Here is a 26,248-nt window from a genome sequence, read left to right on the forward strand (position 1 = left end):
ATTCTCGGCCCGAAAGGCCCCGAGATGACCATCCAATAGCTCCAATATCCCTTCCTTGACTGAACCAAAGACCACCGGGTCCATTCGTAAATACCACGAGTAATCACGTATGAGATGAACTCCCGCATCAGCGCATCGATTGGCCCAATACATGCACCTGATCTGGAACCATAACTTGAACCCCATTCATATGTGCTCAACACCATACCAAAAACAACATGCAAGAGATCCAAATATATCTAAGAATCTTCATCCCACAGGCTTCCTAGATTCTCCTAGACTCTTCCCGATTTGAGTATGGATCATGTGCTTTTAGTAGTATAGGCCCAATACTACCTTCCACACCTACCCATACTTTCCTCGAGAATTCTCCTAAATCCTCTAAGTCACCTTCTCAAATCCATACACCAACACTTGCTAACTAGCGCAACAAAACCCACTGAAGCAATCCCTAAGCTTTCCTAGGTTCCCGACATCACCCTGTCATCAACTGCTGAAGAACTCTTCATAATTTCAGTTAGCTACCTCATGAACACAATCACATGCAACAAAGCTTAGATAATCCTTCGATTAAAAGACTCATCCCTACGACGGTTAGACTCAAACAAGAGCCGCGTGATAGGGTCAAATCCGTCACTCTAAGATTATCCAACCTTTGCCACATGTGACTTAACATATTCATTTAATAGCTAACGCACATAACTTATGAGTTCCACAAAGCACAAAGCAAGCAACATTTGTGCAGTAACACTCCAATCCATATAATACTCACGAACATCCTATCCCACATACTACAACTCACACTAAGAGCTTCCACTCCTACTACTAATTGCCTTACACAAACAAATTACATCCAATCTAGCATCACATGCTTCCTAGGCTATAAGGCATCACATATCAGGCCAACCTATCACTGGCTAATCAGAACTAGCATTCAAGTATACAAGCTCATATAATAGATATACAAGGCATCTTGCCTAGCATTCTATCATGCTAAAACTGAGTAGATTCTTAGCCCTAACTAGCATGTGATTCATAAATCAAATCATATCAGATAACATGTATGGGTATTTTGGGAGAAACTCACTTGAGCTCGGTCAATTGCATGCACCACACCCTTTCTTGTATTACAAAACATGTTTTTCCCTTTTTAAATCATTTTTCTTTAAATTTTGAAAAACTTTACCAAATCCTTAGTGTTAGTTCAGACACACCCGAGAGTATATCCAAATCCCTCAAACCAAAGCTCTGATACCAACTTGTAACGTCCCTAGGCTAATTTCATAAAATTTTCATTTTTAGATTAATAATTCGTAAATACATGTCATTTCCATAAAATCAAGGTAATCAAGATTTATCAAAACATCATCAAATCAGAGAAAATCACAGAATGCGGAAACATGTGGTGTGTGCTATGCAATCATCCCAAGCTCTTCCATTTGAAAACCGAGAAAAATTTATAAAAATGATCCCTGTGGTTTGCCAAAATCACAAAGTCAGTCCATGCTAATTTTTTTGATGCAAATGGTCCTTGTGGTTTGAAAAACTTGCAAAGATGACCCTTTTTACTAACACTGTTAGTATTTAGCCGTTAGAGACTGAATCTGTAAGAGCATTTTCGTCTTTTCAAGTACAAAGAGACTGAATTCATGATATTTAATAAACCATAGAGACCATTTTTTAAATTTGTTTTAAAAAGTGAAATCTTGTTTGTAAAAAGAGACTGAATTCATGATACATACAAATTGTTTGTAAAAAACTATTTTTTTTTATAATACGACTAAAATACATTTTATTTTATTTTAAAAAAATACGTAAAAAATTGTTTTTTTGTAATTTATTTATTATTTATGTATTAAAGTTTTCGTTATTATATAAAACAGTTTTAGAAAGGTATAACCAAGTGAGCATTCAGCTCAATTGATAAAGGCACTGGTAATATAAGGGGGTGGAGGTCGTTGAGTTTGAACCTTACCCCCTTCTTTCAGCCAATTACTTTACTTTTTCAAACAAATTTCAAAATGGTCTTTGTGGTTTATCAAATGTCACGAATTCAGTCCCTTTATATTTGGAAAGAAGAAAATGCCCTTACATATTCAGTCCCTAACAGCTTAATACTAACAGTGTTAGTAAAAAGGGTCATCTTTGCAAGTTTTGCAAACCACAAGGACCATTTGCATAAAAAAAATTAGCATGGACCGACTTTGTGATTTTTGGCAAACCACAGGGACCATTTTTTTAATTTTGTCGAAAACCGATGTACCTAAAACATAAATTGAAAACCGTAAGCACAATACATAACTGAGAACATAATGGGTCCTACCCAATGAGTGTAACGGGCCCTGCCCACACTCACATAACGGGCACCGTCCACTAAAATACAAGCCCTACCCACAGAGATACGGGCCCCTCCCACACTCACGTAACATACCCCACCCAGCATACAACACATAATCCTACTAACACATGTGATAATCACAAAGATAAAAGCATACAATACAGTCGTCGGGTTTTTTTCCAGGCATCGAGCCCCGCTCGGTATACATACCAATACATACACATGAAAGAATCATGAAGATATGTGGCATCCTAACATAATAAACCATGGGTCGGCATTGGTTCAATCGACCCGCTAAACACGGTGAAGAGACTCACCTCGCACTACTGAATCACACAAATAAACCATGGCTACTGGCTGACAGATCCCCAAACTATCAATATCAAAACAACTCCCAATTAAAATTTGGGTTCCAATCCATAACCATAAATCCATACTTGGGGTAAAAAGACCATTTTACCCATAACCTAGTTTGGTCAAAGACTAAGGCCCAAACTCCCAATCTAAAAGGCTCAAAAGCCAATTAATCAACCAAGGCCCACTTATGGCCCAATTTTCCAAATTGGGCCCAAACCCCTTAAAGAACTAAAACACTCAAGCCCAAAAGAAAATACAAACTTGAAGCCCAATATGCAAAATCCCACCTTAATGAGTACACGGGCCGTACTCAGCGATACGATAAGCGTACACGCTATTTGGCTTGTACGATGTGCATACAGACTTGTACGCCCAACATACTCATCCATTAAGCCAAACTCTTCATTAAGCTCTTAATGCTTAAGTCTAGAAGTCCAAACCACAGATTTGGGTCCTAATAAGAGTCTAGAACCATAAAGTCACTGACTTGGTGACTGTGCATGCCCCAAAATAACCTAACGTTAAGATATAGCATTATACTTTCACCAAATGGACACAATCTCATGCATGGGGGATTTTAAACCCTAGAGGAGACAACTCTATGAATCTAGAACCTCATAAACACCAAGAGTCGCAACTCATAGCTCTTGGAGTGGTATCAAACCACTAGATCTCATTCTTAGGGCCAAAAAGGAACCAAAACTCATATAGACTAGATCTAAGCTTCTAATGAGCAAGGTCGTAGATTTTTACCTCAAACAAGCTGGAAATGAAGTAGAGAATCAGGATCCACAAGCTCTTCCTTGAATCACAACCTTGCACCAAACTCCATCTAATTGAATATGAACCAAAACACACCAAGATGCACACAATGAGCTCAAAAACACCACCATGGAGGTTAAGGGACGATTTCTAAGGTTTTAGGGACTTGTAGGATGGTAAAGAGGCCAACCCTAAAGACTTAAAGTGCTTATATAGGGTACAACATCTTAAATTAGGGTTTTCATTTACACCTCGTACACTCCGTTTACTCCTCGTACGTTGCGTACGAGGCCTCACACTCCCGATCCTTCCTTCGTAGTATGCTAAGCGTACACCAAATTACGCCTCACATACCACCCTTCACAACAATACGCCCCACATACTCCCTAGGTACGCCCCATGTGTTAGGGTTTCCTCTTAAACCCTAAAGCACTCTGAATGTCATAACTTCTTCGTTATAAATCCGATTCCTACGATCCTTATATCCATGAAAAGGTAACGAGAAGCTCTCCGATTTAATCAACTCATACTTTCTTTACAATTTCCCAAGAAAACATCCAATTTCCATAAAATCCCGAGCTAACATATTCCCAAAATACCCTTTAGCTCCAAAACACAAACCGGATACCCAGATCATCCAAATTACATCATCCACCTCCTAATGAGTCTGGATCTCAATTCTTCAAGGATCCTAAGTCTTCTAATACCCACTCCTTGATCACCACCCTGAAATGGGAAACGATTTGAAACAGGGTGTTCCAGTGACAGTACATAGATTTCCCAAATCATAGAGAGCCAATCATGATTACTTATCTAAACGAAAATCTACATGTCTTCACGCTGAAAATCCTTTCCTAACTTGATCTCTACTCCATCCTAAGAACACATGCGATTTTTGAAAACGTCAACTTGATGTTGGTGAGTTCACAGGTTTTGAGGTAAGAAGTATAATAAACTCTTTTGAAAGTTTTTAGAAATCTTTACTTTCCTAGATTCCTAGATTCCTAGTTTCCTATGTTTTATTATATCACATATTTATATTTTTAGGACATTCTACTAATCCTATCTTATTGACTTCTAGGATGTATTATTAATCCTAACTTACTATCTTTGTTGATATCTAACGATCCTATCTTATTATCTTTTAGGATATTTTTATTAATCCTAATTTACTATCTTTATAGGATATCTAACGACCCTAATGTATTTTATCTACCATTCTAAGGAGTCCCTAATGGTATTCGGATCTCTAATTTTTTTTAATGTATTACCATGAGCCCCCATAATTGACGTTGTTTGACTAATAATTTTCCCCGCCACGATGCTTCATCGGACGTCGGATATTGAATAATAAGAAAGTTATCTTGTTGGGATTGTAGCTAAAAATCGTTGGTGGAGTTGTCAATCCCCATATAGATCTACACATTTTCTAGCTCTCGCAAGATTAACGATTACAGGTATCGGGAAGCCAAATTTAATCAAGGCCTCTGGATGAATATTAGTAGCTCACTAACCCATTATCCTTAGGTATTTATCTTTTATCTTTTATATTTTATATTTTATCATTCCTATAACTATCACAATATAAATCTTTTGCCTTATATTTGATAATTATAACTGTTTGATCTCATAATTATTTTTATATATATACTATCATACATATATACCTTAATTATGGTTATTTGAAAACAGGATATTTGGACAGAGTAACGATTAGATACAATACATATCCCTATATTTGACCAGCATAACTTTTAGGTACTATGTTATCCTAGGGATTTAGCCATTATAATATCTAGGTATTATCTCTTCCTAGACTATTGGGTATCATAACTTTTAGGCATAATATTATAACTTACAACTAAGCATAGTATCTAAAGCTATATTATTCTAAGGCTTTAAGCTTTTATAAAATGGTTGATATTTATAAATATAAATATATTTTGATAAAACCATTTGATAAGTATGTATTCCCCCCGTAAAACATTTAAAATAGTAAAATTGGGGTCGTGTACTCACTCTGGTAGTGTATTCTGAAGTATCTAAGTCATTGCATTCAAAGCTTCACGTCATTGAGAGGACTTTCGAAACAGGTTGAGATGTATAGCAAGAAGGTTTGGAAGTGTGTTTGGGATGAGAAAATCAAAAGGTGAGCACCTCTATTTATAGTGATTGTGCGCACGGTGCACTTCATGCACGACATGCACTCACTTCGTGACTCTATGTAGAGTTTGCCATGTGTCACACTTCTGATGGTCCACATCTCCCTAATCTCGACGAATCTGGGTGTCAGATGTGCACGACGAGCATGGCACGCACGTAGCATGCACTCTCAAATATTTTACAAAGATTCATATCTTCCTTATATGAACCTTGTTTTTTACTTTCTTTATATATTTGTGTAGCTCTCTACTAGTACTACAACTTTCCTTAAGGTTGCGTTGCCAAATTTTAACTTTTATTTTTAACCAGTGTTTTATATTTTTCTAAAAAACGTACCTCATTCCTACGAACTCCGTTTTAACCTTTTTTCCTTTTCAAAATTCATATATCTCAGAGTACTACGATTTTCCTTTTAGTGACGTTAACCAAAACACTACCGGTTTGTGTATGCTATTTTGACGTTAATAGCGTTATTAACGCGGTTGGTTTTTTATCTTTTATAAAATCATAACTCCTCCAATCGGAGTTAGATTTTCGCAAAGTTTATATCATTGGGATCACTTTGTTGTGTACATTTCCAATACAGTAACCATCATACAACGTGATATAACGTTTTTTTTTTTTTGTTACTCATTTTTTACCCTATTATTATCATTTAATTGATAATACTTTCCTTCAATATGGAAAGTTCTATCATTATCATCGACTGATGTTAATCTCTTGTGACGATTGATAACGGAAAATTTCCAATTGTCACATAATTGTATACAAGTATTGGTCTTCTTTTATATTATGGTTTTGAACCGTATAGCTCAAATAAACCAAAATGATTCGAATAACCCAAATAAATCGAAATTACCCGAATAACCCACATAAAAAAAATTCTATATCTAGTTCAAGAAAAAAAAATATTGATTTAATATATTTTTTTTTCTTGAGCTAGATATATAGAATTTCTTTATTTGGGTTATTCGGGTCATTTCGGTTTATTTGGATTATTCAAATCATTTCGGTTTATTTGTGTTATTCGGTTCTAATGACTATTCATTTTCCAGGTCGGTCTTTTTTACCCGATTAAGTCTTTATTCAGGATGTGCGTTTGAACCGAATACTCGGACTGATTGGAAATATTGCTTTAGAGTTGGGACTCATTCAATCGACAAATTTGATTGTCAACTCTTATTTATTATAAATATAATGAAATACTATAATAGTGAACAAACGAGAAATAATAAAACCTTACTATAAGCAATAAACTAACAGTCCATTCCGGTCACTTTTTCATATTATGGATTGTTTGCATTCTAAAATAGGATTCTCTTTCGAACATGATTTTCTAGGTTATCCTAAGGTTGATTAAGCTTCATACATGTTGTCAAAAAGCCTAGTAAAGAATCTTACAAGAAAAAGACATAAAAAAACGAATACGACGCCTTAAAATATGAACGTTAAAGAATTTGTCCTATTTTGGACTCGTTCTTTGCATGTAGGACAAACATTTTACAACATCTTAAATTCCTAATAGAAAAACATGTGAAATTAACATGGTTAACCAAATCCATTCATTTCTTCGAAATAAAAATCTCGAGTTGATGATTTTTCAGAATCTGAAACATTATTCTTGTAGGAGGATCTCATTTACTTTACGGGATAGGACCATACAGGGGTGAAGCCAAAATATATTAAGGCGTTTTTCATAAATTAATTAATTAGTATATATATATATATATATATATATATATATATATATATATATATATATATATATATATATATATATATATATGCACATTAGATAAAAACTAATTAAAGACTAGCTAAATGAAAAAGAACATGACAAGTTTAACACGAAAAAAACATATATTATAAGTACCCAAATGATATCTTATAATAAAAAGCAAAAAATATATATATTGAAAATTTGAAGATGGGCTTACCATGATCCTAAGATGGGTTCACCGTTGGGACCGTGCAAATGGGTTTTGATCCGTTTCTTTGAGTCCAAAATGACCGTTTCCCAAAAAGATGTTAATTTTCAGAAAAAAGTAAAATAATAGGTCGTTTTTATTAATAGTAAACACTTAGTTTGATCAATAAAATCCTTCAAAAAAACTATAAAAAATTATAATTAAACTATAATTAAAATCTGTCAAAAAAAAACTATAATTACTTTTCATATAATTAAATTTGATGGATCCAATCTTGTGTACAAATTAAACTTTTAACAATCTTAGGAGTCAAAGAATTTCTAAACGGATCCAAAACACTCCCACTATGCTAAAAACGGATTCTTAAGCCACTGTTGAGACGGGAATGACAAACACATCTCTAGCCATCAATGATAGAATCACGAATCTTTGACTATTCACTTTCCACCAATCTAGAATATTAAACATTTCTGAGTCGTCTTCAACACTTTCTTGCAAATACTTTTTTAACTCCCCAATTGATTCAACTATGTTCGTCTTCATCTTTTCTCTTAGTTTATTTCTCAATGGGGGTTAGGTTCCATAAAATCTGAGTTTTGGCGTTTTCCTAATATCGATGATGAAGTGGTAGACTCGGTAGTACTTGAAGTACAACTTGGAGAATGAATTTTAATATAATCATTATATAATTCATACATAGAATCCATGATATATTTCTTTTTGGCCTCCACCCTCTTTTCTCCATAACGATCCTCAAGTGGTATAACCCAATACTTTACGTTGTTCCTCGGATCAAGAACCAAAAACAAAGTAGAGCAACAAATTCATTTTTTCTATGTCGCCAAAATACTTATCAAGCTTTATTTTCATGGCCAATGCAATATCACAAAGACTAGAATTGGAAATAGCATCATCCAAGAGCATACGAATGGAATATATATCTTCAATGTCTGTGTTTGATGTCACATAAAGTGTCCTAGAAATCCTCAAAGTAACGTCATGAAAAGGTTTTAAAAAATGGCATATATTCCTAACCCTTTCCCAATCCCTTGATAAAGGTATCGACAAATCCGCCTTTTCAATTTCGTACCGAAAATCAAATTCCTCAATGTCATATCTTTTAAAAGTTTTTTCATAAGCTTGGGTAATTTCCAACATATGGTAAGTAGAGTTCCATCTTATTGGCACATCTCTCTTCAAGTGTTTCGTTATACCCGGATTAGCAACCTAAGCAAACTCGATAAACTTGTGAATTCTAGAAGGCAATTGTCTAATCCATTCAATTGCCCATCGAACTATCTCAACCGCCCTATCAACTTTTTTTATGTCATCTTACACCACTAAATTTAAAATGTGGGCAACACATCGAATGTGCATCCATTTCCTATTTAGAAAATACTTGTTTGGAGTTTTGAAACCTTTTTTTCAAAAAGTCAATTACCATATCATTTGCACTTGCATTGTCAACAAAATTATGAAAACATTTTCTATTTCCCACTCCATTAATTTTTCAACCATTTTTCCAATATAAACCTCGTAATGACTCTCTTGAGAAGAAAAACACAATATTTTTTTTTTCAATTTCCTTTTGTTATCAATAAAGTGGGCAGTAAGACACATAATATGATTGTTGTTTAAAAGTCCACGTATCGGTGGTCAAATATATTCTACCAACATTTTTTTAACAAAGTCACGGATTTTTCTTTTTTGTCTACAAACAATTGGTAGACATCCGTTGTGCTTGTACTTCTACATGAAACTTTAAACAATGGTTGAGTAACACTATTGTAATACCTAAAGTCCGCACCTCCAAAAAAGCTAAAAGGAAGTTCGTCAACTACTAACATTTGGGCTAGAGCCTTCCGACTCTCATTTTGATCAAATTTCCAAGTTGACAATTTTTTTTCATTGCCATATTGGAAAGCTAGTTGTTGTTGTCCACCACTAAGTTTAGCCAATGAAACTTTACATTTAGTTAAATGATAACCTATATTTTTGGTCCCATAATCACCTGATTCGCACTTGTAATTTCCGTCACCACAATGCTTACATTTGCATCTTTGAACACCCTTTTCGTCCTTATACCTTTCAAATTCCTTCCAAACTTTCAATATTAGGTTGAATTCTTTATGTTTTTTCTCTTTTTTTTGTGGAACTTGATCATTGGTTTGGTTTTCAACTTCAATCATGTCCACTTTAATATAGTCATCCGTTTTTGACATCTAAAAGAAAAACAGAAAAACTATTAAGAAACATGTAAATCTGGGAAAAAAATGACTACAAAAGGTTGGTCTTTGAAAATATTCAAAGTTTTAATGCAACAATGGGTAGATATTTGAAGTAAAATATTTTTAAAAGAAAAAAAAATTGTCTTAATACTTAAAAAGGTTACACGTTAACTTTTTTAACTATAATTTCTTAATCAGAATAAAGTAACAAGTTAAGCATCTTATAAAACAATAGGGCAATTTCTTCTCCGTTGCTTCTAAATAACATTCAATGACAACAATAGGGCAACTTTTTAAGAGCTCTATAAATGGAAAAATAATAGGGCAATTTCTTACTCGATAAAAAAACATGAAGCTATAACTAAAATTGTAAGGCTGAAACTGGTTGTATTCTCAAATAGTAATGTCTTAATTGGTAAAAAAAAAATTAAAAGTATGATTCTATAAATGGTAGCTAAAATCAAACATATTTAAAATTTTAGTGACCATACCAACTTATCTATTGCTAATAAGTCATGTCATGGGACACTAAGTTCTTATATGTAGCTTCTAAATAACATTCAAGAACAACATACCAACTTCAAGAAAATAACTTGACTATGCAAATCAAAGGCAATAAGATAACTAACCCTACTTTCACAAAACGAAGCTGATGACGAGCTGATAAGCAGTGACGAACTGACGATGATCGACAAGGGTTAGAAAGAAAAAAGAACGAGGTAAACGGAAAGAATGGAATTGGGACGGACATACCATAAAAGGGATAAGTGGTATTTACATATTTGGCCATTTTTCTTAAAGATAAATCAGGTAATTTGGGTATACCCAAAACCCAACAAACGTACCCTATACCCGATCTGGAAAAAAATCAAGTTACCTGAATACCCGAAAAATTAACCTGATACCCGACCTGAATTACCGATACCCAAAAAAATCGGATGAGTACTTTGGATATCGGGTATTTTCGATAGGGCTAGTCGTTACTATCCATCACCTTCTGCAAATTGCTTTTTTTATACAAAGTTGTCCAGTATTTCATTGGTCATTTTGGGATCTCTTGCTATGATTCCTTTAACCCTTTTTAAAAATAATATTGATTATTGTCATATTCTAATTATTTATAAATAAAAATAGCTTTAGATCTTAATGAATTACAAGTAGACAAAAGAAATTGAAAATTTGAAAACACATTTATCTTTATAAGAACAATAAAAAAGCCCAACCATATTTAGCAGAAAATATTTACACCTTTAAACTCTACCACTTCCAACAATCTTATAAAACCATTAAAATCAAGAAACAATACAAATTTGTCTCAAAATATATACAAAAATCCCAACACATAATTTAACTTTTCTACATTTACTTTAAATTTCTCTATTTAGGCGAGAAGTAATGAGCAATACTAGAACCTCGTTTCACCATGTTCGCTTTCTTACGTGGAAGCAAAGCATAAAGTTCTTCCCGTATTTCACGTGGTAACTCTTCAACCACAGATTGATCAATTTCATCTAAATTATAATCCCAAGTATTTGTTGTCTGTCGATTTTGACTTTTGGTCAAACTCCCACCCTCCATAACCGATGAAGTTTGACCACGTTGACTTGAATTGGTTTGAAGAAATCTCAGGATGGAAGACGTTTTTCCCTGTAACAATTCCAAAAAAAAAAAACTTATAATTTTCGGAAGGGCGATTTTGTAATTTACTAGAGGGGGTCGGGAGTAAACAGACCTTTTCTTTTGTTGGCTTTCTTTTATGCGAATTTGATCTAATATTGTTAGGGTGGTTTATATTTGTTACTTTTGTGGATAATTTTGGTTGTAGCTCATTTTGATTTGAAGTTGAACAGCTTTCATGTCCTACATGAATATTGTTTTCAGATGGAGGTAGGAGATAATACAAAAAGTATTATTTAAAATAAATAATTAATAAATAAATAAAATGAACCTGAAGATAAATCAATTCGATCAAAACTGGTTTCACTTTCATCATGTGTAATTGTACCCTGTTCCCCACCAAATTCCATTTTCAGCTCACTCTGATAAGAGTCTAAACATATTTCAATTCCAAATTAAATCCAAAAAGTAACAAATATTTAAACAACAACAAACTTATCATTAAAAAAATAAAAAATAAAAATTACCATTTAACGGTGACAAAAGATCAGATTTTTCACCAGGATCTTGAGAATGGAAGTACTTTGTAATCGAAGAAGTCCCCTTTAAAAAACATCAAATATAAAGATACAAAATTTTATTTTATATTATATAATTTAATGTACAACAGAGTAAAAATTAAAAAAATGTATGCTTACAGATGGTATAGCGATAATTTTACTAGCTGTAACAGACAAATTAGTAATTTTCCACCCACAAGATTGGTTTCCCATGGGATTCATGTATTCACGTAATCCGCATTGAAAAAGGTTTACAGCATCTTCTAGAAGCTTCCCTGCTCCATATCTCAAAGGACATGATTTGGAAGGAAACTTTTTGTGTGAATCCGTATCTGTAGTCTGCAAAAAGAAGATTTTATAAAATAAAAATAAAAAATCATAATACCAGGAAAAATAAAGTATAAACTATAAATATTAACGTTGTGTTTGGTGAGTCACAGTTAGCTGATAAGCTAACTTATTTTTTGAGATTTTTTGAGTTGTCATGTTTGGCAAAATATAAAATAACTTATAAGCTAGCTTTTTGAAAAAAAACTACTCAAACTAGCTTTTCAGAAGCGTTTATAAAAAAATTCAAATATACCCCTAAATTAATTATAGAACACATATTTTTTAAATGCTCTTTTATGTCATTTTATATCTTTAAATTAGCTTATCAGCTACTTTTACCAAACGTTATTTTTTACAGGTAAGCTTTTCAGCTATTAGCTAGATTTCTATATACCAGCTAGCTTTTCAGCTAATACGCCAAACTTAGCCTTAAACTAGCTTTCAGAAGATTTTTTCTAATTTTCCAAATATACCCTTTAATTAATTTTAGGAAACATATTCTTTTAAATGTCTTTTATGTCATTTTATATCTTCCAACTAGTTTTACCAAACACCATTTTTTATCAGCTAGCTTTTCATATAACAGTTAGTTTTTCAGCTATAGCTAACTTTTCATATAACAGCTAGTTTTTCAGCTATCAGCTAACTTTTCATATAACAGTTAGTTTTTCAGCTATCACCTAGCAACCTTGTACGCATCAGCATGCAGTGTAAGCGTATGTGCAATTCGTTTGTTTGTCTCTAGATCCGTCTGAAGTCGCTCACTTAATTCTTCACAAAGCTCTTTAAGCCAATTTTCAACCTAAAACAATTATAAAAAAAACTTTTCATAAATCATAAGTCAATTTCACTTTGAAAGTCAAAGGAAAGAGAAATACTCGCACTCACAGAAGAAAGTGTTTTTAGGGCACTTGGCCCACGAAATGTCTTCCCTGAAGCATGACTTTTAGGAAGCAAACGTTCCTCAACTTCCTCCCCATTCATCCCCCTTGCAGTATTCCATAGCCAAGTACTAAAATAGATTTTTAAAAATTACAAAATATAAATTTTGTGACACTTTCCATTACTAATAAATAATAATTAGTTAATTAGTTAATTACCCTGTGTTGACACCATAAAGATCTTGTAGTTTTTCTTCTGAATATTTTAATAAATCACCAACAGTATTCACTCCAAGGTCAACTTGTAAGGAACTCCCAAGCTTTCCACCAAGTTGTTTCCTGATTGTATATAAACAATAAACATTTTCAATTTAGAAATAAAAGACATTGATTATATAATTTATATAATAAAGAAAAAAACATACATTTTCTTTATAGGTAAAAGTTCTAGAAGCTCTTTTACTGATGAAAAGGGGACAACAGTTTGTTGTGCAGGTTTGTTCATACCACTTGCTAGTTTTGCCAACATCTGTAAGAATAGTTTAAGTTCATAACTTTTATATTTTTATCTTTTGTTTTTCATACAAAAAAAAAGGAAAAAAGAAAATACTTTGTTATGAGCAATGCCAGCAGAACATGTAAATTGAGTCTCTTGTAGAACTTGCAATCTGAGTTCAGCAACAATTAGGGCTCCACATGCTAATAACTTATCACGAGGATCACCATTTTTGTTTTGTAGCCATTTTTTTACAATTTCTTTGTGATTATCATCTCCATTCTGAATAGATGATTGTATAGTTAATGTTCCATATTGTAAAATAAAGACTACAAGATAACTGTTATGAGCAATGTTCTTACTGAATTAAGCCCTAAAACATGTGATTTCAGAACTTCTTCATGGATGCTTTCCAAGCTTTCTGGTGGTGTTTCTTTCAGTAGTTTTTCAGCAGCATCTGTTAGATCAAGGTACACTTCATCAATTGATGCTCTCTCACATCTACCTTTTCTTGAAAGAATGGAAACAACCTGAAAAAATGGGAAGATTAACTAACTACACAAGTCTCTACAATGCTTCAGACAAAAGTTTTGAAATTTATGAACCTCTGATCCTGCATTTCGGTATATGTTTAAGTCGGCTTTACCACGTGCTACTGGAACTGTGATCAGGTGAATTTGGGGACAAACTTTTTTTGCTTCATCACCTCTCATTGAGCTTAATACCAAAAGAAACACGGATATGATTGGAATTTAGCAGTTTACTTTGTAAAAACTTGTCATCAATGGAGTAAAATACAATGTCAGATGTTACCGTTTCACCCCATCTTTTCTAGCTTCGTATCCGACTGCAATCAGGCCTCCACCTCGCCAAGAGTTGTATTGTACTACAGCAGTTGGTTGACCTCTTAAGTGAGGTTGTTTACGTTGCTCCACTAGAAAGAGAAGACGAATTAGAGAAGAAGAATTCATTGATACTCAATCCGATTGGATTTCCACCAACAGAAAATCGAACATAAATAACAGTTGGGTTTTCAATTTCTCGAATTGGGAAGTGAAATTCCATGATTTTCCTTGTTAATAATAGGAGAACAACTCCTTGAATAAAGGTAGAACAACTCCTTAAAGGAACAAAGAATCCCAAATATTACTTCGGTGGAGAAGTTTGATGAAAACCTAATAAGGGAAGTGAAGGAAGAAACCTTGAACGTAGAAGCAGTCCATGTCGACGTGAGCAATTACCCTGGAATCGGACGACTCTGGTCGCGCCACCGGCATCTCTCAGGTTGGTTCGCACGACTACGTGTTCACCTTTTCCCTCCAATTTGAAGCTTCGGAAAGGATTTTTCCTTTATTTAATATCAGAGGTAGCCTCCTTGTTGCCCTTAAATAACACGGTGATCGAATTTAAGGGAGTTAGGGATTATAATCTATTTTATATCTTGAACTTTTATTTTATTTTTATCTTTTACAAATCTTATAATAGAAGTTATTTAATTTATTTATAAATCTTATAACATAAATTATTCAAATAAATATTTAATATATCTAGTACATTGATTATATTTATTTGAAACATCTAACTCTTTAATTTACTACCAATTATCACAATATTAATCTTTGTTCTATATAACTTAAGAAGATTTTTGTTGTGTTGTCGAAAGCACCTCATTTATATGCCTTATGACAAATATAATGTAATGCTATTTGCGAAAAATAGCATGTGGTAAGGGGTCGTTTTTTGATGTGTCATTTAATTGGGAATGACTCCTCGTTCGGTTGCGATTACGTCTTATGTTTGTTTGTTTATTACAACGTTTGATCTTCCGGTTGCTATTGTAACCGGTCATTTTTTGGTTTATAAATGAGGTGTCGTGGATAATATGTTCAAAAAGTGATTTGTTTATGCTCATTTATATGTATAGTTGTCGAGTTGTTAATTTTCTTGTTGATTTGTTATTTTGTGTCAGATCTGAACAACATTGTTATTTGAGGTATCTACTCTTTGTTGTTTTGTTTTGCATTATTTGTTTGTTACTTAGGTATCTACTATTTGTTGCTTTACTTTGTATTGTTTGTTTGATCATGACATGGAAGTGTCTTTTGGAATTGCAAGAGTAGTTTGATAAGAAAGTTCAATGGATTGCCCAAAAGATGAAACGTTTATATCTTTATCTTTCTTCATGATAATTTTTCTTGACTGAAAATGAGAAATGATAAATAGGAAATAATGTAAAAGAATTATGGTGATTTAAATTGTATAAGTGTTTGTTTTCATCAGTGTGGTGTGGTTTTTTTAGATGATTTATATAATATTTGTTCAACAAGTATCATATGTTGTAAAAAAAAATTCTATTATGGTTAGACACCGCACAATACTGTTATATATAACTTTCCAGTAATTGAATATGAATTTTTATCATTCCAAGAGGTCGACAAAACTTTCTATATATTTTGATCATCTATCTAGTTTAGATGTTTACATTTACCTTATATACTTTGATTACTTTTTTCAGTAAACTTTAGGCCTTAGAAGATGGAATTATGTTTAATCAATTTATCCATATTATTATTATCTCATCTTATTATTTTGATGAGTAATTGTTACTATATTGAGTCAATTTGATATTTCTATTTATCTTATTCACTTTGATTACTTTTGTTCAACTTATCCACATTATTATTATCCTATATTACTTCTTTAAAGAGTAGTGCACTACATTAAGTCAATTTGATATTTTCTATATTACTTTTTTAAAGAGTAGTCAGCACTACATTAAGTCAATTTGATATTTTCATTTATCTTATGTACTTTGAATAATTTTCTTAATAAAATTTAGGTTCCAAAAACTGGAAATAAGTTTAGTGAATATATACACATTATTATCATCTCATATTATTATATACACATTATAATGAAAAAAAGATGGTCATGATTATTTATCATTGAAAAGTAGTCATAAATACATTTCATCTTTTCAGTTGCCCAGAGTTTTATGAATTCGAAAGAGCTCAACACACCTTTTTATATATGTTGATCGTCTATTTAGTTTTGATCTTTATATTTATCTTATCTACTTTGATTACTTTTGTTGGTAAAATTTAGGCCTCGGAAAATGGAACCCCTTTCTCTCACCAAATTGACCAACATGCAAAATCCGCTACAACATGCTATCGACAACGAGAAAGATGTCAAGGAGAAGACCAGTGTAACAGCCTGGAATTTCCAGATATTTATTATTGGGTTATTTTTTATAATTGTGAGTGGACTCGGCGAGTTGGAGCCCAAACTCGCCGAGTAGGATCGCGGTTTTGGGCACGGGTTCGCGTCTGGACTCGGCGACTCCAAGAGTGGACTCGGCGAGTCTACGTTGTGTGGTGAAACCCTAATTCCCGGGGTTTGAGACCTATTTAAAGGGCCTTATGGCCGTCATCTGTGCTCACCAACCCATAGAGAGAAACCCTTGAGTGCGTGAACGTTTTGAGAGAGAAAGGAAGCATTTCTTGACCTTGTGTGTGTTATTTAGCAAAGAAGGAGGAGGTTCTAGACAAGAGGAAGCAAAGGAGGTTGCTATACGGTGGATTTGAAGTTTAGATCATCGAATTAGAGGTATGATTTCGGCTCATCTTCTGTTTTGTGAAGTATAATTGGATATAGGGTTTCTTGTGGTCATTATTGGGTTGATTTGATGCCAAATAGTTCCCCTCTTGTGTTGAGGCTCTGGATCTGGATCCATAGAGGTCCAGAGAGCCTCACTCATCAAGCTTTATGTATAGCAATGGAGATTATGACCTTGAGTTGTAGTATTTGGGTCAAAAGCATCATATATGGTCATATAGATATTGTATGTGCATCAAGATAGTGACCTTACGTGCTAAATAAGCTTGGAAGGACTGGATCTATGGGTTAATGGATCGGATCTGACCTTATGAGCAAGTTTGAGTCATTGCATGGCACAGACTCGCCGAGTCCGAAGAACAGACTCGGCGAGTAGTATGAATATTGCCCCGACCACACAGCGAGTGGTCTTGCCGAGTTGGGCAGGGTTGACTCAGTGAGTTAGGGGGAGTCGGAGTGGTCAGGTGGACTGAATCAAGCTGGACTCGCCGAGTTGTTCTTGAGACTCGGCGAGTTGAGTCGTGATGGCCCCACAACTCATGCCAGGTGGAACTCGTCGAGTTAGGTGAATACTCGACGTGTCAAGGGAGGATTCCAGGGAAATCAGTATATACGCTCAGACTCACCGAGTCGCTATAGTGCACTCGCCGAGTCCGGTCAAAGTTGACCGTTGACCGTTGACCAGCGTTGACCTAAGTTGACTTGTTAAAGAGTAGTCAACCTTATTTGGGAAAGTGTTAATTAGAGATGTGTTGTGCAATAGGAGGACTATAGCTCGGGAGATCGAGCACTAGTGATTTCAGGATTTACGAATTACCGAGACACGCGAGGTGAGTCTTCTCACTATACTTTACCTTGAGTAGGTAACCAGAGTTATGTGATAGAGTATTTGTATGCTATGTATGTTATGTGTTGTACTGCATTATTTCTATGTGATTTATGTTGTGCATGTTTACAGAGTCAGAACCTGAGGGTTCACAGAGTTTGGGTGCACGGACCCACAGAGTTATAGCCTCGAGTGCCTAATATGTGTTATATGTAGTATTTTGGGGAACTCACTAAGCTTTGTGCTTACAGTGTTTGATGTTATTTGTTTCAGGTACTAGTGACGATCGCGGGAAGGCGCCGGCTTGATCAGTACACACGCATGGGAGTTATGATTTTGAGATCTTGGGATTTTGTATTTACTTGAATTGGATAATTAAATATGGTTGTTTTCTGAATAATAAATGAATTATGTTTTATAAAAATTTGAAAATTTTGTTTTGAAATTTACGGTGTTACAATTTGGTATCAGAGCCTTGGTTTTAGGGATTCGGGTACACCTTCGGGAGTATTTGAACTCAAACTGAGGATTTGGAAAATATTTTCAAAAGAAAACTAAACTTTTCTAAGAGTAAACGATTTTTAGAGAAATTCAAAGAAGAAACGTGTGTACGATCAGTCAGCGCCCGAACGGTGATTTCCCAAAATACCCTTATTATATGTTTATGGAAATTGATATGATGTATTCTCTTGCTAGAGTAGGCTAGGTATTCTTATTAGGACTAGAGTGCCCTGATTTGTGATGCCTTAGCCTAGGGAGATGTGAGCTGCTATGAGATGCTTGAGAGCGAATAGGTAGCAGCGAGGAGCTTATGAGAGATCTGTTAGAGAGTGATAGAGTACTTGGAATTTGGGATCCGAAGAGGAGGATTTGGGGTGTGTACCGAGACGGTGTGGACAGTAGTATTGGGCCCGTACTATTGAAAGCACCGGGACGGTGCACGGTCCAAGTAAGAATCTTCGGAATACCAAGGATCAAGGAGGGATGGGTTGTCGAGTGTGAGTATGCTCGAGCGGATTCTAATTTATCGTATGTTGTATTTCAAAGGTTGATCATGGTGAGGACACGTCATATGCCGGAGGGTGTCGGGGCTAGTGATGAGGAGATCCGACAGATCATTCATGAGGAGGTGGTTGCGGTCATCAGGGCATAGATATCAGAGATGTTCGGGTCTATTAAGACCGCGCTGATTGAGACCTTCGACGAGCGTTATGCTGCTCTTTCTGAGGCTGCGGTTGCGGCGGCCACTGCAGTTGTTGTTGCTGCTAGGCCGCAGGGTGGTGACGCGTTGCTGTTCCGGGAGTTCAGCAACACGAAAACACCGGAGTTTGATGGGACCCAGGACCCGGTGGCGGCTATGAGATGGATTTCTGACATAGAGGGGTGTTTCTTCACTTGCTCATCTCCTGAGCATTTGAGATTACGGATCGCGTTGAACCAGCTTCGTTTGGGAGCGAAGGACTGGTGGAAGTTTGTCACAGCACACTTTTCGCCTGCTGAGCTTGCGGCAGTGACCTGGGAGAGGTTCACTGCCATGTTCTGAGATGAGTACGTTCCCCAGGTGGAGAGGGAGCGTTTGGCCCAGGAGTTTCTGACCCTCAAGCAGAGCACTGAGTCTGTTACGGTGATTACCAGGATGTTTCACGAGAGGGCGATGTTCTGCCCTGAGCACGTGTCCACTGAGCAGGCACGTATGAGTCGGTATTTGAGTATCTTGAGACGAGACATTCAGGAGTTCGTGGCGAACTCCTCATACCAAACATTTGCTAAGCTTCAGGCAAATGCCCGGAAGAGGGAGATCGATCTGGAGACTCAGGCTAGGGAGGAAGCTGAGTCTCATGGGAGGGATCAGCGACCGGCACAATTCCAGCCGGCAGCCAAGCGGGCCAAGCCCGTTGATCCCAACTCAGGGAGCCAGAAGGGCCGCACTTGTGGAAAGTGCGGCCCTGGATCATGATGGAGTGTGTAGAGCAGGATCTTGCTACAAATGTGGCAAGGAGGGGCATATGGCCAAGGACCGCCCCAAGGGGTTTGCAGTATGTTTTCACTGCAACCAGACCGGACACCGGAAAGCGGAGTGTCCGCAGTTGCGGGGATCAGCTCAGGGAGCACCTCAGGCTTCTGCCCCTGCCGCCATTAGAGCTACCGGGAGTGGGCCAGTGAAGGCCGAGGCGCCGAGGGCACGTGGGAGAGCATTTCAGTTGACCGCGGAGGAGGTCCGCGTAGCGCCCGATGTCGTGGTTGGTATGTATTCTTTCGTGTATTTATTATAATGTTGAAATATTATGCTCATATTATGTTATGCGTAGGTACTTTTCTTGTGAATTCTATACCTGCCTTGGTATTATTTGACTCAGGTGCGAGTCGGTCCTTTGTATCTTTGGCTTTTAGTCAGCACATCAGTGTTAGTCGCGAGGCGCTGAGTCGGCCTCTGAGAGTTTCCATAGCTGAAAAGAAGGCGATATATGCCATGGAGGTGATCCGTGGGTGCGTACTCGAGATTTTCGGTGTTGAGTTCCCGATTGATTTGGTTCCTATTGCCATGGGGGATGTTTGTGTCATCGTGGGCATGGACTGGTTGAGCAAGTTCGGTGCGGTTATCGACTGCGAGCGACAGCTAGTGACCATACGAGACCCTAGTGGGGGAGTTCTTACAGTGTACGGCGAGGGTACCCATTCTGGATCAGCGTTTTGTTCAGCCGCTAGGGTGAGACAGTGCATACAGCAGGGCTGTAAGGGTTTTATGGCGTACGTGTCGGATACACGGGTTGATTCCATGAAGCCTAGGTCAGTGGAGGAGGTTCCTATAGTGCGAGAGTTCCCGGATGTCTTTCCAGAGGAGTTGCCGAGGGTGCCTCCCGTGAGGCAAGTGGAGTTCAGTATTGATTTGGTCCCGGGGGCCGCGCCTATCGCTAAGGTGCCTTATCGCCTTGCACCTCTAGAGATGCAAGAGTTATCCTCGCAACTTCAGGAGCTGCTGGGGAAAGGGTTTATTCGGCCAAGCAACTCGCCGTGGGGAGCGCCTATTCTGTTTGTTAAGAAGAAGGATGGTTCACACCGGATGTGCATTGATTACCAGGAGTTGAACAAGCTGATGGTAATATGGGTGAGAAATGAGAGATGAGAGAATGAGCAACCAAACTCGGATGGCCCTTCAAATCTATTTATATGGCAAAACTGGCTCTTGCCACGTCGTGGAACCTTTTTCCACATCGTGGGCTTGGTCGTCACTGCATGCGTCATCTCAAGTTGCATTTGGGGGACTCTCAGAGGTTTCAGAAGACCTGCCACGTCGTGGTCTCTGACACAACTTTGGGGTTCGCGCCCTGAACTTCAGAAATTCATAACTTTGGCATACGAACTCCGTTTTCGACGTTCTTTATATCGACGCGAAGGTGAGATTATGCTCTACCATTCTCGTTTAGACTCCATTGTTCCTTTCATGGTTTTGGCTCAGGTGGTCCGGGTTGCTTATTGCTTGGATATTCCAGATGAGCTCAGTCAGATTCATAGCATGTTCCATGTCTCTCAACTGCAGAAGTACTTAGTGGATGATTTCACAGTGGTACCATTGGAGGATATTCAGGTGAATGACTGTCTGAATTATACTGAGAGATCGGTGATGATTCTGGATTGGAAAGCGAAAACCTTGAAGAACAAGGTTGTTTAGTTGGTGAAGGTGCAATGGCAGCACCGTAAGGGTTTGGAGTGGACTTGGGAGCCTGATGATAAGATGAAGGAGCACTATCCGGAGTTATTCGGGGCAATGAACTTCGAGGACGAAGTCTGATTCAAGTGGGGGAGAATTGTAACACTTGGATTTTAGGTATGTTCCTTTTAGTCCCGTCTATATTTATTGTTGCATTTGAGTCCTTAGAGTAGTATGCGGGGCATACCACATGGTACGCTTAGCGTACAAGCTGAGAAGCTAGTACGTGAGGTGTACCACATGGTACACTTAGCGTACTAAGGTGGAGCCAATCGGAGGTGCGAGGCCTCATATGTTGGGCGTACGAGGATTATGCTTGGTTTAATGGTCAGACTTGGAAACCCTAATTTCAAAGGTGTTACACCCTATATAAAGACCTTAGGGTTGGCCTCTTTACCAACCTCTTTATCAATTCAACATTTTTGAGAGGTTAGTCTCCTCACCATACCAATGGGTCGAAGGCATCAAGGTCGGCCCATTCTGTGATATGTGGTACACTAGTTGATGTAGTGATATGTGGTATGTTAGTTGGTTACATACTAGGTGTTATGCTAGTTATATATGTGATACTTGCAGGGAAGACCATAGGGGGGAGCCCATTACACTTGGGTGTAAGACTATGCGGGGTAGCCCATGGCTTTCCAGCTAAAGACTATGGGGGAGCCTATGGCATCCTAGAGTAAGACCCTGGGAGGAGCCCACGACATCCCTATATGTTTGTATGCATTGCTTATATGGTAGCTTTTATAGCTAATATGAATTATGTGATTATGTGGATTGTGTGAGGTATGCTCTCGGGAACTCACTAAGCATTACAGTTTGTTGGTTTGTTTCAGGTACATCTGAGCCTAAGGGCAATGGCAAGGCTTGATGGCGCGACATGCATTCTCTCAGGCGTTTTTTTGGGACACCCTGATATTTGAAATAAATTTGTTGATATTATGAATTTGAAAACAATTTTCTTGAGATTTTGTGGTTTATTGGAAATATTTTGATTATTTAAAAATAAAAATTTTCTTTTGAAAAATTTGGTCGTTACAAGCTGGTATCAGAGCCTTGGTTTGAGGGATTTGGGCATACTCTCGGGTGTGTCAGGACCCAGACTAAGGAAATTGTAAAATTGATTTTAAAAAAAGTCAAAAACTTCTTAAAATGGTAAAGAGGAGAGTGCAATGCGCGTGATCGGCCGAGCCAAGTAAGTAGTTCTCCAATATGTTAGTCATGTTATACTGATATTTGAGTTATGATAATCATATGAATATTGCTAAAAAAATGTCAAATCATATAGAGAGTGAAGCCGCATCGATTTTAAATGCATGTAACCTAGTATATTAGATCGCAGTGACAAAAAAAAAACTAACATCAATTTTGTTCTCTTAAAAGGCAAAAAAAATAACTTTAGGGACTATAAGGGTAAATTGAAATACATAATAGGGCATTTGCGTCATTTCCTATGAAAATAGGGTAGAGGTGAAAAAGAACGTGGAAAGAAATGAAGGAAAAAGTGAAATTTGAGGGTGCGTTAAAAATGCTCTAAATTTCTTTATAAAAAGCTAGCTTATAAGCTAGATTATAAGCTATTTTTTGTTCGTCGAACATACTGCTTAAAAATGCTTAAAAAGCTTGAAAAATAAATTAGTTGTTGTGGGCAGGAAAACCACAAACTTGACATATGGATTGTAAATAATAATAATAATAATAATAATAATAAGTAAAGCAAATAGTGATTACCTAAAAAGGAAAAGAGAAAGATGCTCTAAGGTTTTTCTATCGCCCACCATACAATTTTCTATTCTATTGTGTCTCGCGAGACTATGCGTCTATATTGATTAGTTTATTATGCGTATGAGTGGATTCCAACGTTGAACGAAGAGCAATTCCCAATTTCAAGATATGAGGAGAGCAGAGGTAGCAATCATCGCAACACCCTACATGGGTAACCTTGTTCCTGCCGTTGAGTTTGCAACCCGCCTCATCAACCACCATCCCGGTCGTATCTCCGTCGCAATACTCACCATCTCCATGCCGCAAATGCCACTCATCGAAGACTACATCCAATCCCGCACCTCCATCGAACATATCCGATTCATCCAAATCCCTCCGGTTGACTCACCACCGTCGGATCAATACAACTCCAGGATCGAGTTTACTTCAATCTATATAGGAAACCACAAACCAATAGTCAAACAAACACTCAAAACCCTCTCAACCTCGGTTCCACTCGCCGGATTGTTCGTGGATATGTTCTGCACTTCCATGATTGACGTCGCCAACGATCTCAGCATTCCGTGTTACCTTTTCTTCGCGTCTCCGGCAGCTTATCTGGGTTTTGTACTCCACCTCACAACCTTGCCGGAAACCGAGTCAGTTGACTCAGCAAACGAGTTAAAAGTACCTAGTTACGCCAAACCCATTCCTTCAAACGCCCTTCCAACGTTCTGTATCAAGAAAGACGAATTTGGTTACTCGACGTTTGTAAGTCACGCGCTTAGATACAAGGAGACCAAGGGTCTTGTTGTAAATACTTTCCAAGAGCTCGAACACTACTCCATTGACTCTCTGTCTTCCAGTTACATGGATTTGCCACCAATTTACCCGGTTGGACCGATAATTGATCATGTTGGACCGGCTAAGTGGCATTCAAACCGTTCTAGGCATTTAAAAACCATCGAATGGCTCGATCATCAGCCTGAATTATCAGTTGTTTTCCTCTGTTTTGGTAGCATGGGGAGTTTAACCCCGGTTCAGGTGAGAGAAATAGCTAAAGGTTTGGAGCGAGCCGGGTACCGGTTCTTATGGGCATTACGTGAACCGGCGAAGGAGAATCTAAAGCTTCCAAACGATTATGAACATCTTGACGAGTCTTTGTTTCCAGATGGGTTCATTGATCGAACTGCTGAGATAGGATTGGTGTGTGGGTGGGTCCCACAGGTGAGTGTGCTGGCACACAAATCGATTGGTGGGTTTGTCTCCCATTGTGGCTGGAACTCAATCTTGGAGAGCATTTCGTACAGTGTACCGATTGCCACGTGGCCTTTATATGCAGAGCAACAGTTGAATGCTTTTGAAATGGTACGAGAGCTCGGATTGAGTGTGGAGATAAGACTGGATAGTAGAGATAAGGGTGGGGATCTGGTGTTGGCGGAGGATGTTGAGCGGGGTATAAGGGAGTTAATGAACGGTGGTGATGGTAAGTTGAGGGAAAAGGTCAAGGAAATGAGTGAGATGAGCAAGAAAGCTTTGATGGAAAATGGATCATCTTTTAGAGCTATGGAGGATTTGATTAATATTCTTCTATCAAACGTATAAATACCCTATTTCCCTATTTGACATAACCTACTTGATATGTTTGTACGGATTTATCAATCCACTCTTTCATGTTGTATTTACATGGTTCACATAATATTTAACTCAACTAAACGTCTTTGCATTGTTTTCTCCACGTGCACCACCAACATATAAGACTCATAATCTTGCAAACTAAAAGGTTCACGATGTTAATCCATACAAATTTTAAAAGAATGCTAGATCATTATTGTTATACGTGATGTCAATGAACATATGGTAGCATATACATGGAATAATAAGAAACTACAAAAAGGTAATAAGCTTTGCAAAACATCAAGCATTTAAGTGCATGTTAGTTCATACATATCCATCCACCATCACAAGCCTAATTTGCTTACCACACTCTACAACCATGTTTCTTTAGAGTCTAGGAAAATACAAAATATTCATGATTCTCTAGCTTCTAGTGCATCAATTTCATAATTGTAGAACCAAATTACAATCATTACCTTATTATTCTTTGTACTTTGTATAAGGGGCGGTTACCCCCCAAATGTAAATTTAGTGAAAATTTGTCTAAAATCCGTTGGAAATTCATCATGAATCCGTTGGTAATCCATCACAAAGTATAATAATTGTGAATTTAGTGTAAATTCATCGTTTTAATGACAATTTTGTGATAGAAGAGCGCTAGATGAGCAACTCCTTAAAAAATTTTGCAATCCCTAATTTTTCTTTCTGGATCCGTCACTGCTTTGTACATCATAACAAAGCTTCCATCGAAGAGCACTAGTGTTTGTATGAGGAGGTGATATGAAGGCGGAGATGGAAACATAAAAGGAAGCAATATGGGAAAACCATTGCACGGGATAAAGAAACTCTGACAATGGTTATGTATAGGATGTTGATATATGACAACACTTCCAGCAACAGGTTGTTGATCATCATGTTTATGTATCTGACCATATGTTCACTTTTCTTTACCAATTCTATCCTTCCCGATATCCTTAGGGACATACTATTTCAATAACAAAAAAACATTAATACCTATTAAAAGTTCTTAAATTTTTAATCTTTATTTTTATGTTACTTATCACATTTTTGTTTAATAAAAACATATAAACTTTAGCTATGAAATACTTTTGAA

At 36.7% G+C, this 26,248-nt stretch overlaps 1 protein-coding gene and 1 pseudogene across 1 annotated transcript; one reads left to right on the forward strand and one right to left on the reverse strand.

The window, feature by feature from the left end:
* Positions 1-11,040: 11,040 nt before the first annotated feature.
* On the reverse strand, positions 11,041-15,031 carry POLH (Y-family DNA polymerase H). The gene is made up of 14 exons (XM_078980026.1): positions 14,862-15,031; positions 14,474-14,594; positions 14,266-14,377; positions 14,023-14,190; positions 13,775-13,942; positions 13,590-13,693; positions 13,384-13,503; positions 13,172-13,295; positions 12,972-13,085; positions 12,092-12,292; positions 11,921-11,996; positions 11,725-11,826; positions 11,509-11,636; positions 11,041-11,423 (listed from the first exon to the last, which is right to left on the reverse strand). Exons 1-14 carry the CDS (start codon positions 14,935-14,937, stop codon positions 11,154-11,156), a joined length of 1,884 nt encoding a protein of 627 aa, XP_078836152.1. The 5' UTR covers positions 14,938-15,031; the 3' UTR covers positions 11,041-11,153.
* An 8,567-nt stretch (positions 15,032-23,598) lies between these two features.
* On the forward strand, positions 23,599-25,233 carry LOC145031471 (UDP-glycosyltransferase 43 pseudogene; annotated as a pseudogene).
* The last annotated feature ends 1,015 nt before the right edge of the window (positions 25,234-26,248 follow it).

The sequence above is a fragment of the Lactuca saligna genome, chromosome 2 (genome assembly GCF_052625555.1).
Source record: "Lactuca saligna cultivar CGN05327 chromosome 2, ASM5262555v1, whole genome shotgun sequence".
In the NCBI taxonomy this organism is placed as follows: domain Eukaryota; kingdom Viridiplantae; phylum Streptophyta; class Magnoliopsida; order Asterales; family Asteraceae; genus Lactuca; species Lactuca saligna.

Excerpts from the sequence above, each read along its gene's own strand:
- POLH (XM_078980026.1), bottom strand. The coding sequence starts at position 14,937 with ATGCCGGTGGCGCGACCAGAGTCGTCCGATTCCAGGGTAATTGCTCAC. Across the intron at positions 13,086-13,171 it reads CCCTAAAAACACTTTCTTCT|GTTGAAAATTGGCTTAAAGA; the intron begins GTGAGTGCGAGT and ends TAATTGTTTTAG. Across the intron at positions 11,637-11,724 it reads TCGAATTGATTTATCTTCAG|GACATGAAAGCTGTTCAACT; the intron begins GTTCATTTTATT and ends ATATTCATGTAG.